Below are 20814 nucleotides of genomic sequence, written 5' to 3'. Positions count from 1 at the left end.
GGTGAGGGCGCACACGGAGCCCAGGGGGCGGGGGAGGAGGACCGGGGCGCACGGCTTGTGAGCGGCCGGCCGGTCCAGCTGCACTCTCTCTTCTCAGCTGCCTCGGGGGGAATTAAACTGTTTCAAAACCAGTATTTAAGAGGAGGTGTAGAGTGGAACAAGGAAGCCCGGTGGGCTGTAAGAAGATGACGACTGAGTTGAGGGACCTGTTGTAGGACAGGAAGGAGGCGAGATGGCAGTGCACGTTTTTAAATGTCTGCGCCGGCCCGGGCGCTAGGACAGCAGGTGAGTTTTACCATCTCACTCACATGACAACAAATGGAGGTCACAACTAACTGATTTGTCAGGCGCTTGTGGTTGTGTGTGTGTGTGTGTGTGTGTGTGTGTGTGTGTGTGTGTGTGTGTGTGTGTGTGTGAGAGAGAGAGAGAGGTGGTTTGTGTATGTGTGTGTGTATAGGACCAGGAGAGTTATGGAATATGAGGGGTCAGACATGCACCCCGCTGACACCCCCATCAAAGAAGGTAAGACGATCCATCAGTGAGGCTAGATTTCCAATAAGGTATTTGGAAGGTAACATTTCTGCATGTCCTCTATTAAAATGTTCTGATGTTCTGAGTTCCCTTCACCTGTTTAGCAACCACATGATTTATACCCGAATTCCTCCATCAGACCTCCACTCTGTGTCTCTGGGTTTCTGTCACCCCATGTCAATCCTCTTTCCTTCCACTGTCTTTCATTCATCTTTATCCAAATAACACACCTCATCCCTCTCACTGTGAGGGTTAAGGTGCTGGTGAGTGGCTAAGAACAGCAGTAATCTGGAGTAATCCCGTGGCTTAGCTCCTATTTTGCTTCTGTTTTTGGTCAATGCTTTTCTATTCAAAGCCTCTCCCTGGCTAAAATCAAACCATTGGCAGCCATTTGAGATAAGACAACTTGTCCCTCTGCCACAGAAACCAATGGTGCACCTACTCTCCAAGCATGGCGACACAGTTTTCTTAAGTTGGCTGCAGCAGCTTTGACTTCTTGAGCAATGTTACTTGCTTGGCATTAATCATTTATAATGCGAAGAGTGAAGAAAACACACATCTCTTTTTTGCAGGGACGGTCATTGATAAGTATTTGAGATTAAAGGTAACAAGTGAGGATCACAAGACACTTCATTCACTTAGTTTTAACATGAAGACCTGTTGCTTATGCTGTAAACTGGGAATTTATTTCCAGGAATAGTTTATGAAATTAAGATTATCTGAAAGGTTTCAAAGCATGCATTTATATTTCAACCAGGTCTTTTTATTGAAATAAAGTGCCATCCTATGTTATCAATAGTGAATAAGTGTTGCTATATTAATAAAAAGAAAGATTAAGATAGGTTGAGAGTCAAATTATTATTATATAGGTAATGTACATGTGTACTCATGTTCACAAATTTGTGATGTTTGAAATTAGAAGTTCCTGAAGACATTAAAAGAAAAGAAACTACTGTTTTTTTAAGTATATGATATGATAGAATTAAACCCATCCATCATGTCCCCTTATTATTTCATGTTACTTTAGTCTCTATTTCTAACTAGTTTTCCCTGCCATTAAACACAAAAGGCCAATTTACTCTCAGTGACAGTTCATGCTGCAATGCCTCTCTTAGGTTTTGGTAAAAAAAGCAATATCAGCTAATCAGGACGGCTGTGATAGTATTTGGTTAAAGGGCAGTTTCAGTGGGGATCCTCAGTTTTTCATCATGTTGAGGAGGCTGTTCTCGAGGTGATGAGTGTGTTGGTTTTAGTGGCTGCTGTGGGAGTCTTCTCATGCTTCTCAAGCACAGGCTTTGTATCTTTTAAAGAGCATCACATAGTATTTTCTCCTGTTAACTGTTCAATGGAACTTTTGTGTGGCGTCCCTCAAGGATCTATTGTGGGTCCATTAATCCTCTGTATATACGTACATATATCTGAGGTCATTTGAGCTGTACTTTGTAAAAAAAAAAAAAAAAAAGTATATATATCTTTGTTGTTAAAAATGCAACACCCAGCTTTTTTGCTATCATGATTTCTGTTACCATTCTGTTACATATTAACTCATTTATTATTTTTCCATTAACAGAGTTTTCTGTTTTTTTCTACTAAAACAGTTAATTTTGTGTATTTTGCAACAGCTTTAGTATTTTTGAGTTTTTAACCCACGTTTTAATTTAAAAGACATAACATGTTTCCCCAAGTGAAGATTCACTTCACTGACTTATCCTGAAGATCTGATTTTAAATTCATGTGGTTTTTTTATGGATTGGTTTTGAGCTACAGTTTTGTTATACAGACACAAAAATAAAAAATAAAAAATCTTGGAAATCTCTTTTAGGATCTATGGATCCAACTTCAAATATAGTATAAAAAATACCATATACTTTAATGTACTGTGATTGTTCATTTACATATTTCATCATCCTTTGAATTAATTTCTAAAGGGGAGGGGGTCTTGATGGAACTTAATTTAAAGTGGGCTGTGCAGAGTTTCCCTTTATTTTACTGTGTTTCTCTGTCATGCAGGTTGAACAGGGTAAATGTGTGTTATTTTATTTCTATTCTGAGCTGGATTATATTCAGGCAAAATTGTTGGCCTACTCTTTGGGTTCAGTGGTCTTCAGTGCTGTTATGTAACACAGCAACTGTCACTTCAGCAGTTAGTTTTAGGCATTGGAGTGATAGTGAGACATGGGTTGATCGCTGTGATAATGCTGTGACTGTGTGTGTGTGTGTGTGTGTGTGTGTGTGTGCTCTCACGTATGTGCCTGGATTATAGGTGTATGTTTCTGATGTCTACATTGATGATTAAACTGGATCCTATTACCATCTCTGTCACACAAAAAAAAGTGTTATTCAAGTCTGTACGCTTTGATATTTACAACCAATACGGATGACCCCTAAAATTAAAATTAACTCAGTAAAATTAACTTCCCCTAACTCATTTCTGATAAACGTTTATAGTAAAATTACTTAACATACTTAGTTAAACCAGGAAAACCCTTCATCCATATGGCACAACACTGATGTTTTATCTCTGCTGCAGTATTTTGCTCATTAAAGACTGCAATTTAGAAAAAGCTATTATGCCTTTTTGTAACTTCCACATGAAAGGACAGTTACTCTCCTGGAAACAACAAAATTAAACATGTTGACAAAATGCCAATACAACCATTAGATATATACAGTAACTATGGTCTTTAATCTTCAAACACACAAAAACAAAACTTCCCGTTAAAATTGACACAGTTGTCATTTACACTACATTTAAAAAATCACCTGAAAACATTTGTCCGTTGTCGAAATCGCTTGTTTTTTTCTGTGCACGTACGCCCTGCTCTGCTTTCATTCCATACTTTCTGCTTATGAAGCAAAACTGATTTGATGAGAAGAAGAAACAGTGGAAACCACAGAGGACCTGATCTGGCATTTGACTAAGACCAGCTAGCTCGATGTGTTCCGCTGATACGTATCTCTCCTGCTTTTTAACCTCACTTTTTTAACTTTCCCTCTCTTGCTCTCTCTCTCTCTCTCACAAACACACACACATACACAGACACACACACACACACACACACACACACACACACACACACACACACACACACAAAACCTCAGATGTAAACCCCTCTGTTCACAACAGACCCCTCCACATGTTTATTCACTTTCACTGTCGTATGAATTTCTTTCACCTGCGGTCAGAAGGAAGACAAGAAAGTGACATATTGCTTCACAGACTCTCACCTTCTTCTATCTTGATCCTCAGTGTTTGTATGTGCATCTGAACATGAAATGAGTCTGTATCTCTCTCTTAAACACACACACACACACACACACACACACACACACACACACACACACACTATAAACCCTCAAATTTAATCTGTATCTGCAAACTGCTTGTCAGTCCACAGGCTGTGTGCATTTTAAAATTAATACCAAGTCCTGCACCATGATGCCATGAGGATTATTTGATTGCTTGTTAAATGTATAAGCTCCAGTTTAATTCACGCCTGAGTTACTTTCAGTCTCATGTCCGGCTGCTTTTTGCTGATTTTGTAGTTAAAAGCTGAAGCTCAATTTCCAGGATTTTGCACCATAAATGGTGATTCGCATCCCACATTGTGACATAGACATGAAACTCACAGTGATTGTAAGCATCATGTTTTAGAGCAACAATTAATTATTTGTTTTTGTCGTTGTTTTATTCTTAAAATTAAATAGGGTGTGTTAAAGAATCTTTGACTTTGAGGCATCTCTTATTTTCCCTCCGTCCATCCATTCTCAATATCACCGTGTTGAGTGTTGTGGTGGGCTGAGGCCACTCCTATTTTTCGACTGGATTTTTTTCTTATTTGTTTCATGTGCATTCAGCTATTTAATAAATAAAAACGAATTCTGCTCGCCCGTAGACGCTGGAATAGGCACCAGCCCCCCCGCGACCCTTAATAGAAGGAATAAGCGGAAGACAATGAATGAATGAACAAATGAATGAATAATTCTGCTTCAGTGCAGTTTTCGGTCATGGAAGAAATATTCTGATCATTTACTTAAAAGAAATCAATATTAATATGAAATGTTATAAGCAGTACTAAATCGACTTCTTTTTTCCGACTCCCTAAATCCAGTGCACTGCTTAGATGGGTTAGACTAGACGTAAGGTGAAGCTTATGAATGCACTATTTATTTTTTAAACCACACTTTAGGTGATAAGTTCCATTAACAACATGCAGAGTCAATCCCCTGATCTGCAGCTACACGTGCACATGTTAAGTAATTGAAATACACTGCATTTTCTCCCTCAGGAGGAGTTGTGTCCAAGAAGACTCACTTGAGTAAGTATTCTAAGCTCTACCTGTTTGTGTTATAGTGTGTTTGTATGTGGTATTGACGTTGCTTCTGTTTGTGCTAGATAGTTTTTGCATGCTATGTGGTTAACGTCGTATTTAGTAAACATAACTTTGCACCTGTACAGCAGCACACAGAAACACACACGCGCGCACATACACACACACACACACACTGAGATGTCACTGGAGCTGGGGGCCATTAGAAACTTAGTGCATGCTGTGTTGCACCTGTGATGCCCTCCTCTCTCTCTCTCTCACACACACACACACATACACACAGAGGCAGTGACAAAAATACCAACTAGAGCTTTGGTACTCTGAATGCAGATGACAGTGATAACATCACATCTTTTTTTTTTTTTAAACTTTGTTGGTTTAACACTTTCTGCCACAACTTTAGCACACCTGGGTGTGTTACGAGATCAGACACACCTAACGCCACATTGCCCATGTTAGGTGTGATCATGTATATATATGTGAATGTGTATATATATATATATATATATATATATATATATATATATATATATATATATATATATATATATATATATATATAAAATGATTTTATTGAAATTGACACAACCTGACTTCTGAAGGCTATAAGAGAGAAAACCTTTTTCATTTGGATGTGGAGTTCAGCAGAAGTGTGTGGGGTAGCGCAGAGTCATTAGAGGTCTGGTGTCTCTGCACATCAGGGATGTCTTTGAAGGATGGCAGCAAGATGACAGATTGCAGGGGGAACAAAGCGTCAGATAGCATTCAGAGGGACGCCTACCTCTCTGCTAAAGCAAACTCTTGGCCTCCGACACTTAAGTGTACGGCCCTAATTAGAGCTGCAAGGAGTGATGAGTGCACCCTTGCACCCTTGTGCGTGAGGCTGTGCAGTAGAACATGAAGGTTGTGCCCCCTGAGAATATTAGGAGCAGGCTTATGCATGCATTGTTGTGCAAATAGCATGTCGTGTGCCCTCTACATATTACGCTGCTTTATATCTCATAAATATGAAGCTGTAATTTTGACGCAGATTGAACTTCATTTGTTGCCTCATCATTTATGTATTAGATTCATCCTGTAGGTGTCTTCAGGTCGGGACCCTCTTCAAATGTGTGATGTTTGGTAAATATCTGGTCCTATGGAGTTATGAGTTACATGTACTTCGGAGGAGTTATAAATTAGGCCTCCTCACCACAGTAACGCTATTTAAGAAAAAACAACTCAGTCTTCGCAATACCTCAAAAAAAAACAAGTTATTATTATTGACCAAATTAGAGGTGGATTTGGTCGACACGCTGAGAAAAAAGTTCATCAAAGTGCAAAAACACATGTCATTTCCTGTTGCGCTGACTAATATGCTCCACAATTTAATGGACTTGGTTCATACTACATCCCTCCACTAAGTTTGCTGAGAATCTGCCTCATAGTTTTTTGCGTAATCCTGCTGAGAGTCAAATAAACTCTTCCTAAAAACATACTTGCAACTCAAGCAGCTGTAAAAGTTAGATTCTGCACCCACGTTCGTGAAAGAAAAACTCAGTGATATCATGCAACACATATCCGTTTTGTGTCATACTCTTAACTTTTTGAAAATTTCTCAAGAATTTGTGTGCTGGACTTTTAAGATGGAATTTGAATCGTGCGCTCAAGTAACAGAATATTGGCAAAATAAATGTTGACAAAGTAAGAAAATATTAAGTGATAGGTTTTATTTTATTTTTCTTACATTTAGAGCACCTTTGTTTTACATAAGTCAATTGGACAACTGATAAAAGTCAAAACTGAAGTGGGAGGACAGTGAAGATGGTGGAACTTCTTTCAAAGGTATTTGAGTTCAATTCTCAGGGAGCCTCTTAAAGGTAGAAGACTCTTAAAAGGCTTTTTTGACATGTGGCATATAGAGTGAGGGGGTGGAGACAACAACAAAGTTATAGGGAAAAAAGTACCTGAAGAAACAAGAACAGGGGACAGCCCCCCAATTCTTTGTCTTTTGTCTGTCTGTCTGTCTGTCTGTCTCTCTCTCTCTCTCTCTCTCTCTTACACACACAATCTCTCGCAAAGGAAGGTGAGGCGGTGACTGACAACATGTAAATGTGTGTGCTGAAGCTGCAGTGGGCACCCAACCTGGCTTGTCAAAAGGACGAACACGTTCAGAAAAACAGAGAGACAGGTGGTGCAGAAGACGTGTGTCAGGCAGAAGAAGTGTTATCATATATTATACAGGCAAGTGAGAGGACAAGTGAGTTTGTGATAGTGGGACGAACATCTGAGACAACTGGAGGAGTGAGGATGATGCGAGGTAGGGATGAAGTTCTATCTGAGTGTGTGTGTGTGTGTGTGTGTGTGTGTGTGTGTGTGTGTGTAAAGGTGTGCATGGGCAGTTTTATCAGATTGATCATTACGTCTTTTAAAGCGACTCTGATGTTTATTGTCTTTTAAAGAGCGATATATGACTGCAGCCTGATGCTTGCGATCTAAAACAGGTTAAGTCCAGACCTAATTTCATGTTTAGGATTTAACTTGATTTTTATTTTCTTGTCAACTTCTATTTAATCTGGAATAATTCATAAAAAAGACACCTGTGACTTCCCACTTTAGTGCACTTCATCACCACAATGTTTGAGTTAGTGTCAGCTTTCGATGTTTGATGCAACCTTGTTCAAATCGGCTCTGGATTCAGAATTTTCTGGTTTTTTCACTCAAGTTTGAGCTTTCATGAAAGCAGCTCTCACAGAAGCATATTTCAACCCAGCACACGTGTGTATGATGTTCAGACAGTTCAGAGTGTGAGAGCAGACTCTCTTATTTGTTTTGAAACTTCATCGGCTCCCCCCCCAAACAAGTAGAATAGGTACATTCACAAAGATTTCAGTTTTATTGTCTGGTGACATGAATCACTATTGCGTTGGATCAAAGACACAAATATTTCATCCCCGTCATTATCACACCTACATGTTCTGTGTCAGTCGGTGGATAGAAAGCTGAGAGGATTTTAGAGATTCAGAGGACGTTAAAAGTCATATCAATCTCAGTTGCAAGGGATTACAGTAATAATAAGGTTTTCCTACTTTTTCAAAGAAGTTTTACATGTTTTTAATTTATATCTGAGATGTTTTTGTTTGTTTTTTAAACCCATTTAGATCTGTTGCAGCCTATAACCCATGTGTAACATCTGGTTCTACCTTTAAGACCTGGTACAAAATCCAGGTCATTCAAGGTGTTAAGAAAAAAATAAATAGCGAATGAAGAGCTGTGCCACAGTAAGTCATTTTACATCGAAGCCAATGAGCTGACGTTTTTGTTTTTGTTTCAATCCCATTTTTCATTCGCTAGAGGCAATGAGAATAATGGTGACAATTCTATCCAGGCATATTTCTCGGCGCTTGTTGATCTAACTGCATTAAGGTCTTCTGCGATAAATAATTAAAAGTTAGATATGAATTTGAAATCAGAATTAACAATTAAAAATTAAGATATTAAGTTGCAGTTGAAGAGGTACAGTTGCGATGTTGCATCTGGAGTCACTTCAGTAGAACAACGCTGAGATACTAATCGATAACTAAATGGAGTCGAGAAAACATGATATGTTACGACGGCAGTACATCAGTTGATCATTGACTGATTCACCACAAGTGCAAGCTACAGAGAAATGCTGATAATAAAGCTCATATCAAAAGTTTGAGGTTTTGCAGCAAACACACAGTAACCAGCTTCCCAAAGAAGAGGTAGCATATAAGAAAGGGTGCTGTCTTCTCTGCAAGTTTGTTATACACACACCATCTTTTGGAAAATACAAACACACACACACGCGCGCGCACACACACGCACACACAAACAGAAAGATCTGCAGCTGCTTTAGAGATGGCGCGAAGATGCAGCATATCTTCACCCTGCAGCTGTCTGTGGATTTTGTTTGCGTGAAAGACAGGCGAGGGTTGCTAACTACATAATTTTGTGTCTTCACCTGAGCTAAAAATGGGCGCGTTTAATGCACATTTCTTTTGTTGTTTGTGGGATTCCTGTGTAGACTCTTTATATACTGTTTCCTTATCAGAAAGGATTTCCTTATTTCTCCGGCTGCAGAAGCCTGCGCAGCACTTCCACAGCAGCACAGGCATTGGCTTCAGATCAAAGCGTACAAAATCGCAGGTGACAAATTCCACCCCAAAATATGGTATATGAAACAGAGAAGTGGAGACGTTGATTCATACTATTCGTGACTGTCAAAACATGACCTCTTTCAAACGCCACAAAATCCAGGCTGCACTTCAAAGTCAAATATGGTAATTATTACGCTAACTGGCGTTCAGATCGGCTTTGATCATTTTTCTCTCTCCTATAGACGAGTGTAGCCCGGTGAATTTTGCCGCATTTTATTGTCCAAAATGTCATAAATTGGTAGTCAAATGTATCTGTCAAAAGTTTGATTCTAAAAGCTGAACATGTGTTTGCATGTAGATGCCTGTATATACAAGTTTCTGACAAAAAAATTCAGTGAGATACAGTATTAAATATACACATACACACACACACACATACATATATATATATATATTAAAAAAGATTAAAAAATAAGAAAAAAACAAACGTATGAGAAATGCAGTTTCAATTTGTTTTTGTTTATTCTCTCGTCAAGAGAAAAAAACATTCCCTTGTCTGATGGCTATCTCCGATTATAGATTCTCTGGAAGAAAAACAATCAAATATTCCTTTTTTTCTCCTTTTTTCTGGTAGCTTTAAAAGTATCACTAAATTCCTTTGCACCGCGGTACTGCATGAATTTAACGTGCGAGGTCATATAATATCCAGTCAAATATTCATCTTAATTTGATTGTGTGTGTTTGATTTTGTCTCAAAAGAAGGATAAAGCGTGGTCCACATGTACTGACATCATAGCTACTATTTAATCTAGTTATAGAAACGTGTCCCGATGTATACTTTGCTGTTACACACGGACAAACAAAAACGAAAACAGTGAGTTTGCTGGATAGTTTGTTCATTCTGCAAGTGATTTTATGATCTTTCAAGTAAAATATTATCTGAATAGCAGAAAGATACCAGGTGAAATCTTTACATATGAGTTTCTAGATTTCCTCAAATGTTGTAATGAAAAAAACGTTCATATTATGAAAAACGGGTGTCGTGATGGTGGAAACAGAATGGAAGTGATGACAAGAACATCTCAAGCACTTTTTACGATATCGTACATGAAAAGTTGTAATTGAGTAACAGCTTTTTTTTTCTCTATGTGTTGTGTGTCAATATACAAACTTTTTTGCACTCTTGCATTCTTATTTCCGTATGTAGCAAAGTTAAACTTCCGTCACAGGAAAGTTGAGGTTTTTTTGTGCGTTTACAGTACAAAGAACACACTGCTGACGAGGTGATTTTCAAAAAAGACTGATGAGTTGAGCGTGGCAGTCTGGTCCTCCCACCCAGATGCCCATAAACACACACACACACATCCACACACACACACAAAACGGACACACGCACACAGAAACGCACACACGTAGGCGCACGCACACAAATGCTAAAAGTACGCTGTAGGATTACACGCAGATACCAACACCTTTCCTTTTCCTATAATTTTCTTGGTGTTTGGAATTTTTCTGCTTTTCTGTGTCCCTTCTGTATTTCAATAATACTTGAAGTTTATACACACTCATGACTTGTTGGGCTAATTCGATTAAGCAGCTCGGAGGTTGAGTCAGATATAGCTTGAGAGTCTATCAAACTTTAGTTATCCAAGTTGCATGAAACACACACACACACTCACAGACACACACACTATAAGCATCCTCTTACTTAAATCTTTGTGAGGCCTTTCATTGACGTAATACATTTCATAGTCCCTAACCATCTCAACTGAATGTCTGACCCTAACCTTGACCCTAAACCTAACCAGAACTTAATTCTAACCTCGACCCTAAAACCAAGTCTTGACCTTCAAACGGCCCTTTAAAGATGTGAGGACCGGCTAAAATGTCCTCACTTTCCAAAAATGTCCTCACTCTGTCAGTTAATTACGTATTGTAGTCCTAAATGTGTAGCAAGTACAAGAACACACACACGCACGCACGCACACACACACACACACACACCCTGTCACAGAGGGATACCCCTGATATTTAGCTACAGCAAACATGCTTCTAACATGTAACATGTAATCCACTGATCATCTGAAAGAGGTGCACCATCTCTGCGTCGCAGTGTCTTTGTATACTTGCATGCGGAAGCGTAGGAGTTGGTACTCTTTTATTTTGACTGACAAACCAGAATATTTCTACCACCGCACATGAACTGTACTCAGACTTCTGGCTGCACATAATAAGAGCAGGATGAATGATTTAAAGTGGTGGAAATGGTTTATGGTTTTTCTGTGGCGAGAGATATTTGCCCCATTAGATTTCTGATATGTGGTTCGAATGATCTTGTCAGTTAAAGGACATGGTAACACTGAGGGTTATCACAGGGTTTCTGAAGAGATTCCAGTGATCAAGTAATTAAACAAATTAGTGGAAAGCAGATTACTGATGATTTGTGAGCATTGTGTGCATGTTGTGATAAACAACTTTTAATTCTATAATTACGTAAATTGTATATATTATATTATAATAATATTGTATTATATTATATTCACAAACCCATGTATAATGTAGAACCCATGTAAGTTTAGTTCTCAAACACTGTGGCCGCAGATAATGTTGGACACACAAAATTATAACTAAGAATTTGGAAATGTGATTGCTTGTTTATTTATTTGTCGTCTGACACCACTACACCAATTGGTCTTCCTGGGGTCTGAGTCAGTGCATCATATTTTATGTTAAAATATGTTTATAAGCGAGTGAAATTTTATGAATCTGGCAACTATTAAAAAAAAAAACAAAGAGCTGCACAGCCCGCAGCCACAATAGGCAACACGAATGTAAATCGTTCAGGAGTTTATCTTCAGTCTCGTCAACTGGAGGCGAAGCAATGAAATGGATTAAAGCATATTTAAAGCATTTAGAACAAATACATCAAATAAATTTCATCCAACATCTCCAGGAAGGCAAAACATTAAAACTACATTTCCAGGAACTCTTTAAAATCGTCTCTAACTTGTGCATCTGGAACTTAAAAAAGAAGCCTTTGTTTTGTTTTTCAAACTTCTACTCACTGATTTCTCACCTGACTGATTAATTAGTCTCAGAATTAGTCTCAGACCTAACCTCGTGAATTATTCGAGGTGGTCCATCACTAGTGAACAAGAATATAACAACTCATGATCAACAAGCTCGACTGTTGTTTTCTTCAAAAGGATTTGAATCAAGACGTGGTCAGATTGACGTGCCCTGATGGGGTGATTTCCATGTGGAGCCGCTGGAGCCTTGATGGCTCATCCGAGATCGAACCTGCAGCTGTGGCACTCCAACTTCCGCACCAGAGACACAAATCCATCAAATACATACCTTTGATTTGCTTTTCTATAATCAATCCTTACATGGTATGGAAAGTTACCGGAGGAGCAGTGTTTTGTAAGTGTGTTAAGAGCGTGTGTGTCTGAGAACGGTGAAATGTTGTGGGTCTCAATGGATTTCCTCTTGTTTGAGGTTGACAATCAGAATTGAAATAACTCAGAATAACAGAGACCACTGCTTCTCCCACACTAGTGAAAGGTTAGCTTCATTTTACACGCTTAAAAAAATTGTTTGTTTGTTGGTTTATATGCCAGAATTCTCTGGACAGTGTTAGTATCACGTTCAAAGTCATGAAACACTCAATCATAGTGAGTCAGTTTGTTGTGCGGTGTGTATTTCTGATGGGCCTAACACACGTGTGTTTACTGTCCATATTTAACTTCAGACGGGATCCCTTCAGATGATCTCTGTGACACCAGGCAACAAGGGCACACACTGACACACTAACACACACTCGTGTGAAAATCTGACACAGTTCTGCACGGAAATGCAACTGTATAAGCATCAACACACACATATATGAGCTTGTCTTGAAGAAAACAGTCACACAATCAGTGTGTGGAAGGGTTTTGAGCGTTAACAACAACAAAGCAACAGCAAGCAAGCTCAGGTTCCTGAGTGTGTTTTAATAATTCTATATATATATGATTTAATACGTACTGAGATAAAGAAATTTGAATTTGCCCCCCCCCAAAAAAATGTTTTACTTTAGTAGATGCTGCATGAAATGATGATATAAGACAAATCAGCACCAAGCAGAAGAGTGTAAGGTGCATGGTAGATCAGGGGCAGGGGGCTGTTGGGGGATGGGGTGTTGGGGGTGGCCATTACTGTATTACTGGCAGTGATGAAGATGAGTGTATTACTGGCAGCTGTGTCTTTTATGAGGTAGATAGAGAAGAATTTACAAAGACAAAATGCAGGAGGGACAGTCAGAGTGAAAGAGAAGCCTGTCAACCACTTGAAAGGACTCTGAGGTTGACACCTTCATATTCTCCGTCTGTCTCCATTTGCAAATATTCCACGTCCTCAGAAGACTCTCTCCTAACTGTCTTTTTTGTTGCTGGGTTCATTATTATTATCAAGGTGTGTGAGTGGAAAATACCTTTGACACATTTGATTGATGTTTAAGGGGAAAGTACATCTTCTGACGGTGGGAATCGCTTTCCAGTTTTTACTTCTTTGGCATGATTATGATGGTTGAGATGTTTCACCTCTCCAGTGACTCGCACTGACTGGTTGAGATGGAGACTGATGATTTACTGGCTGGTTAATTTATTGGACAAATTAGACGCTAAAACAGCACAAACAGATCTTTTAAAGCCCGTTGAACGGTGCTGCCATGTCGAAGCAGCATTCCATCGGTGTACAACTTTCCCGATAACTGACTCAGCGGGAGCGGATGATTATTAGAAAGTTCTGTCAGTTACAAAATCTCTTAAAGGGAAGAAACGTGTGTTTTTAAAAAAATCTATTAAAGATTTAAACCATCATTATTACTGCCGCACAAAGAGGTCATGTGCTATGTGTTGTGTTTTGTTCTTGTGTGTTTTTGTGACAAGATATCTCAAAAACCAATACATATGGATTTTGATTGACTGGTGAAAAAAAATGTGAACACTTAAAATGAGAAATTGATCAGTTTTTGGAGCGGATCTGGATCAAATTGTAGATCCCAGTCCCGTAGCCCGTTCAAGGCCATCAGCAGGATAAAGCGGTCTGAATAGCTGTCATTGAAGTTTTCAGCTTCCAGAAATCACCATGATTGTGGTTCTGGATTTTTCTGACAGCCTCAATTTAGCAGGGGTGAAGGCATTTTATGAAGGGATTTTGATTGTCCTTTGCTCACGTTCTGTATGCAATTAGCCTCCTTAGCGTTGTCTCTTGGTGCTCTCTAGCTTTGAGGAGAGGTTTGTCTTCCATTTGGCAAGATGATAATCGGCCATGTTGAATTAACAGGTCGCCCAAGATTAATTTACATTTGGTCTCCATTTACATTGCATCAGCAGATTTGAATTTGTTTGTTCTGCAGTACGTTTGTATTTTGGTAGCTTGCTTTGATTGTGGATTCGAATGCTATTGCTGAACTGCTCAGTTGCTGCAAGCAAAATAGTTTAGATTCTGAGGTATGTTAGCATGCACTTCTTATCCCTGCCCACTCAGCAGGTCAGCTGGTCCGTTGCACGAGTGACCATGTGTGAAAAATACGGGTAAAAAGTTCCTGTCATCTGCATTTGAGCTAAAGATGGCAGTGGCAGGAGGACGGAACTGCTGCTGCTGCTCGATCAGCTCACTGCCTCGGTGATTACACGTATTAATTCCGGTGTGATGTTTATATCTGTAGAGATGATTTCAAACTCGACATCAAGGGGAAATGTTGGTGGACAGCTGCCTGTTTCTCTCGACAGAATATTGCATGTTGTTGTGGTTTTTGCGTTTCATTTTTGTTGTTGTTGTATGAACAACCTTTGCATCTGTTTGTTCAGCCCAGATTGAAGTTATCCCATGTAAGATCTGTGGTGATAAGTCCTCTGGAGTCCATTATGGAGTCATCACTTGTGAGGGTTGCAAGGTGAGACAACACCATCACACGTACACTCCTACTAAACACTCATCAGACGTTTTACATATGACACGCTTAACGTATGAGCAGTGGAGGATGAGGTTGATACGACTCTCATGCCTGCTTGTTCAATATGCAGCTACAGATAGTAGCTGCACATCAAACGGACAGATAATGAAGTGATATCAATATTCTCATCAACTGTAACTCTCTGCAAGAAAGCTAAAAGTCGGACTGGAACGATCTGCTGGTGACATATTGTAAATAACTGGGTGGGTAAGAAGCAATAAACATCCTATCCTCATTTAAACTGCGTGATACTGCATGTGCATGTTAGTTATTCCAGACGACACCGATTTCTACTCGTCTGAGAGATCAATATTGGTGTAGCCTGTAAAAAACAAACAAACAAACAAACTAAATCTCATATTATTATGTTGACCATGTGTTTCATGTCTTCAGGGGTTTTTCCGACGTAGCCAGCTGCCCACCGTGTCCTATTCCTGCTCCAGGCAGAGCAACTGTCAGATCGACCGATCCAGCCGCAATCGCTGCCAACACTGCCGTCTGCAGAAGTGCTTGGCCCAGGGCATGAGCAGAGATGGTGAGACACAAAGACGAACCCAGGCTAAAGACAAAACCCAGCCACATTCACAGCATTTCATTCATCTTGAGTTTAAAATTTGTCCCCCATAGCGGTGAAGTTTGGACGGATGTCCAAGCGTCAGCGAGACTCTCTGATTGCTGAAGTGGAGAGGCACCGTCAGCAGCAGCAGCAGCAGCAGCAGCTTCAAGGAGCCGCCCAGTCTGTGTTATCTTACCCCATCAAAGTCCGTCAAGACCGCTCCCCGCAGCTGCTCCAGCCCGTGGCTTCAGTCTACTCCTTCAGCAGAGAGGCTGAGTTGCTATCCTACACGGCTGACGTTCAGCCCTACTTAGTCTGCTCCCCAAACGAGTCTCAGGTGTCAGATATGATCTACCGTAGCTCTGGTGTGTCACCCAGACCCCATGGGAGGGGAGAGAACAGTGGCCACTCTGACACTGGAGGTGAGGCACTCATGAGTTAAAACATCAAATCTTCATCCTCCTGTTCCTATTTCCCTTCAGTTAATCTTTTCTTTTCCTCATGTCAGGACTGGATGCCAGACAGCCATCCCATGAGCTGATGACCATTCAACCCTACAACCCTCTGGAGGACCCTTACAGCCCATATTCTCACTCTATGCGAACTCTCGGTGAGTTATCGGGACATCTGCTCCCCATAAGAATCTGTTAAATCATATTTATGACAGCTTATTATCCTTTCAAATGTTTTTATTGGAGTGGAGTGTGTTCGTTAGGTCACTAAGCCACATGTGACAGCTCATTATCTTTCCAGATGAGCTGTGTGCCAGCATCGTACGCTCCAACAGAGAGACCTGCCAGTACCAAGAGGAGGAGCTGCAGGCTCTCAGGTGGAAACTGTTCAGCAGGGAGGAGATCCAGGCCTACCAGAGCAAAGTACAGCAAAACAAAACAGGCTAACCTCTTGTGTCTTGTACCTTTTGCATTTGTGAGACCTCCTTCAGGCCATTCAAAGCAAAATAAACGGTTTCAGAAGACTTAAGGTTGAGGCTACCTTGCTATTGGAAGAATCAAACAGGAAACTGAGAAAACTCGTTGCATTATCCCCCACCCCCTTCTTCTTCTCCTTCTTTGACCACACAGGAAGCTTGTGCGTAAATTACATTGAATGAAAACAGCTTTTTCATGACATTCATTGCAGTTTATCTAAGTAAATAAGGGGAGCAAACTGCTTGTTGTACAAACTTAGAAGAAAGAGCTTTGGACTGAATTAAAGAGTGACATTGCGATTGATGAGATATTCAGAAGGTCAAATATTGATATAATACACATGATTATTTTGTAGAATTTCTGTTTGTGCTCCACTGGTCATAGACTCTCCATACACTCTGGGTTGATTTACCAACAAATGACTGAAAAAATGAATTCAAAGAGTATAAAACCCCTGATTAGATTTATTTGTGCTATTAGAACAATATTTTTGGGATAACTTTGTTTTTTGCAGTCTGGTTGTGTCAGTGGGGAGATTTTGGGGTAATTGAGATATATTTATTCTATTTTTTTATATGATGGTCAACGTTGCAATGCAGGGAATTGCTACCATCTACGTCAATGTGGAATGAGTAAATGAAATCCACCAACACCACTTCCCGTGACATAGGCAAGAAATCAAATATTAACGACATACAAAAGCCAGGCACTCTAAAATAGTATGGGAGTATTCCTCAAAAACATTTATTGGCCTCACCACTGTCTAATATTACCAGTTCGTTTGTCAAATTAAGCGACTCAAATTGATGTTCAGAATGCAGAAATAATCATTTACTCAGTTAATGTTTTTATAAGATTTAATATGGTTTTATAAATTGTTTCAATCATATTTTGAAATTAGAAGTTAACTTTACTGATAAAGAATTTCCCTCACAAACCTGACAGTGGCGGCACGGTGGTGCAGTGGTCAGCACTGTCACCACTGAAGGTTCCAGGTTTGAGCCCCAGCTCGAGCCCGGGATCTTTCTGTGTGAGTCTGCATGTTCTCCCTGTTCCTGTGTGGATTCTCTCTGGTACTCCAGCTTCCTCCCACAGTCCAAAGACTTCAAGAGGGGACGAGGCTGATTGATACTCTAGAAACTAAACTCTCTCTCTCTCTCTCTCTTTCTCTCTCTCCCTCTCAGTCGGTGGACGAGATGTGGCAGCACTGTGCTATCCGACTGACTGATGCCGTCCAGTATGTGGTGGAGTTTGCGAAACACATCCCAGGATTCCGTTTGCTGAGCCAGAACGACCAGATCGCTCTTCTTAAGACTGGTGAGTTTACCTCTGGTTGACGTCAGAGTCTGAGTAACCTATTGCTCCTTCACTCTTTCTGATTTTTTTTTCTTTCTCTCAGGTTCTATGGAGGTGGTTCTAGTGAGGATGAGTCGCTTCTTCAACACAGAGAACAACACTGTCTTCTTTGATGGGAAATTTGCTGGAACTGAAGTCTTTAAGTCTTTGGGTTAGTAATTTCTCTGTAAAAACCACTCACGTATATAAATACAGTGACTTATCAGATCTCTGCGGTCTTTTCTCTTGCAGCTTGCAGTGATTTGATTGCAGTGGTGTTTGATTTTGCTCATGACATGTGTGCTCTGAAGCTGACTGAGCACCAGATCGCTCTCTTCAGTGCTCTGGTGCTGATCAATGCAGGTAGGATTGCCTTTCTCTCACTGAATGAAGCATTTTCTCAGTTTTACAGAAGAAATGTGGATGGAAAGTTGAGAGGCAACATATTTCAGTTTTTACTCTTTCCTCTATAGCAAATATTGCTCTTAATTAAGTGGCTTTTAATCCATTTTATTTGCTTTGCATATGATTTATTTTCAATAACTGCAGACAGATGATTATATTTTATTCAGTGAACATGTTTTTTTTTATAGTTTATTGATTCTTTTCCAAATTTATCTTAATTGATTGAAACAGAGTTCTGTTTAATAATAAAATAATTCAGATTTTTAGCTAGAGTGTCCACCCAAATCATGATCGATAGTAGCTGATTGTGCGATAAATGTGTCAAATATTTGGCAACTTATCTCACACATTTTGTTTCATTGCGCTCTCAGTGGCTGTTAACAGGAACAATCACCTGCACTGATGCTACTGAGAAAGATTTGAGCCTTTGTGTTTGTCTCTCTGGGTAGATCGGCCATGCCTGGAGGACAGAGGCAGGGTTCAGCGAGTGCAGAGAAACGTGGAGTTAGGTCTCACACACATTCTACGGAGAGATAGCCAAGAAAGTCTGATGCACAAGGTATGTCTCAGTAAAACGCTAGATATATGTTGTTGAAAGCTCTCATTGGCTATTTAAATGCATACATATTTATTTACGGATCTGCATGAGTGTGCACACATGACCTTGTCTATGTCTGTTTCCTCTCTGCAGCTGTACCAGCGGATGGCAGTGTTGTCCTCGCTGTGCAGTCTGCACATGGAGAAGCTGCGCTGGTTCAATCAGCGTTACCCACGAACTGCTCACTGCCTGTTCCCTCCTCTCTACAAGGAGCTGTTCGCCTCAGAGGCTGAGCTGCTGCCTGGGACCATTCACTGATCTCTCTCACACACGCACGCACACACACACACACACACACACACACACACACACACACACGTATCGTCATCATTTCCTATATCTATTTTTCTATAGATGGAAATTAATGAGAAAACCATCATTCATTAATCATACATGACTGCAGAGCTTTTTTTTGGTAGATTACATCAATCTTAAATTTGGATTCTGATAGCTTAAAACTATTTTATATTATTCTTATTTCATTGGAGTCCATGTTGGGTGCAGGCTTCGTTATCTCTCAGGTTGCACTAACTCAGTTCTCTCCAGTTACCGCTGCTGTTTATCTCCATGTATTCAGACATATGGGAGCATGTATAGAGTTTGTTCCTTTGTGAATTCCAGCAGCTATGATCAGCTTAGATTTGCCAAAGTTAAAATGGACTCCACTATTGACCAATATCTGTTTTGCTGTTTTATTGCTATTTTATTATATTGTTCCAGTAATGTCAGGTATTTTAGAGCAGAGGTTGTCCAGCTTTTTTTATGTTCTGGCTCCCCAAGGTGGCTCCCAATAAGCCGGGGACCCCCATTTCAATAGGGACCCTCATAACTGGAAATGTTTTGTTTGGTGTGTTTTACAAACACTTTAAACACAAAAAAATCTGATCCAGAATCACTGATCTGACCTTCAAATTTATCCATAATTAGAAAAGCGTCTGCATTTTTTTTAAAAATCCCTTTTCCTCCTTTAGGAACTCATATTTTTCATTCTTATGTGTCAGATTTCTTGTGTCCAATTGCTGAAAGTTTCTTTTTTTTTTTAAATCTCAAGGACATTAGACTATTCCTCCTTTGGCTGTGGACCCAGGGAGATCCTCAAGGACCCTGCTTTGAGAACCTCTGTTTATCAGTGAGTGTGCTACTGCAAGTAGGACACACTTATTTCCTGTAATCAGCAAACCAAAAGACAGAATTTGTCAAATGACTGACAGATTAATTTTACAGATACCTCTAAAATAATCATGCGTGTAAAAAAAGGCCTCAGTGTATTTAAGCAATAAAAGATGTGTGGCATTAAAACATAAAACATTCAGCTCAAAAATGTAGAACTACAGAAATCTCTTCAGCTGTGTGCAAATGGTTCCTTTTTTTTCTCTCTGACTGTTTTGGCTACTTATTGTTCGTTTTTATCTGCATATCTTTGAATAAAGTCACAATTAAAGAACGTGAGGAGAAGTTTCAGCATTTAAGTACTGTGTGTCTCGATGTAGTCCACTCAGTTCAACTGACATTATAAACGAAAATAATTCTGTGTGAATAAAATGCTGAAGCTGTAGAACCAAGGCCATGTGTTCACTTTATTTAACAATTTTCATAAATGTGCTTCATGTAGAGGGGGGCGGCATGGCTCAGAGGAATCGTGGCCATCTAGTAACCGAAGGGTCGCTGGTTTGATCCTCACTTCCCCTGGTGATCATGTTGAAGTGTCCTTTAGCAAGATGCTGAGCCCCTTTTTGCTCCTGATGGCCCTGCGATTGACTGGCGACCTGTCCAGGGTGAACCGCGCCTCTTGCCCAATGTCAGAAGCCCCCCCCCCCATGACCCTCAAAGGAGAAGCGGTATAGAAAATGGATGTTAAAGAAGGATAAAAAATGTAGATTTTAAAGTCTGATACAGAAAAAGAAGAGTACATTTTATTCCATTTGAACTCAACAGATAGAAGAACACGGTATTCACAGAAACTGCTGGAGGAAAAAGTTTGATTTATTACTCTCAGTAGCAGAAGAAAGCAAGAAGAAAATCCAGACGCTG

At 39.9% G+C, this 20814-nt stretch overlaps 1 protein-coding gene across 4 annotated transcripts; it reads left to right on the top strand.

Annotated features, from left to right (window-relative positions):
* On the top strand, window positions 1–20338 carry rorc (RAR-related orphan receptor C). 4 transcript variants are annotated; one of them, XM_086218471.1, is made up of 13 exons: window positions 1–285; window positions 425–522; window positions 4821–4850; window positions 14815–14900; window positions 15354–15495; window positions 15588–15938; window positions 16025–16126; window positions 16270–16391; window positions 17630–17762; window positions 17845–17952; window positions 18033–18143; window positions 18635–18744; window positions 18877–20338. In XM_086218471.1, the coding sequence occupies exons 2-13, from the start codon at window positions 471–473 to the stop codon at window positions 19039–19041; spliced, it is 1512 nt and encodes a 503-aa protein (XP_086074597.1). In that variant the 5' UTR covers window positions 1–285; window positions 425–470; the 3' UTR covers window positions 19042–20338. The 4 variants fall into 4 exon arrangements, with proteins under 4 accessions (XP_086074597.1, XP_086074596.1, XP_086074594.1 ...); XM_086218470.1 differs by having other exon boundaries at window positions 421–522; XM_086218468.1 differs by having other exon boundaries at window positions 348–522.
* Window positions 20339–20814: the final 476 nt, after the last annotated feature.

This window comes from Aulostomus chinensis, chromosome 11, assembly GCF_037954235.1.
Source record: "Aulostomus chinensis isolate RoL2024-O1b breed Wild chromosome 11, RoL_Achi_v1.0, whole genome shotgun sequence".
Classification (NCBI taxonomy): Eukaryota; Metazoa; Chordata; class Actinopteri; order Syngnathiformes; family Aulostomidae; genus Aulostomus; species Aulostomus chinensis.
The sequence above is the reverse complement of the archived record's forward strand: the minus strand, read 5'-3'. Positions and strand labels throughout refer to the sequence as shown.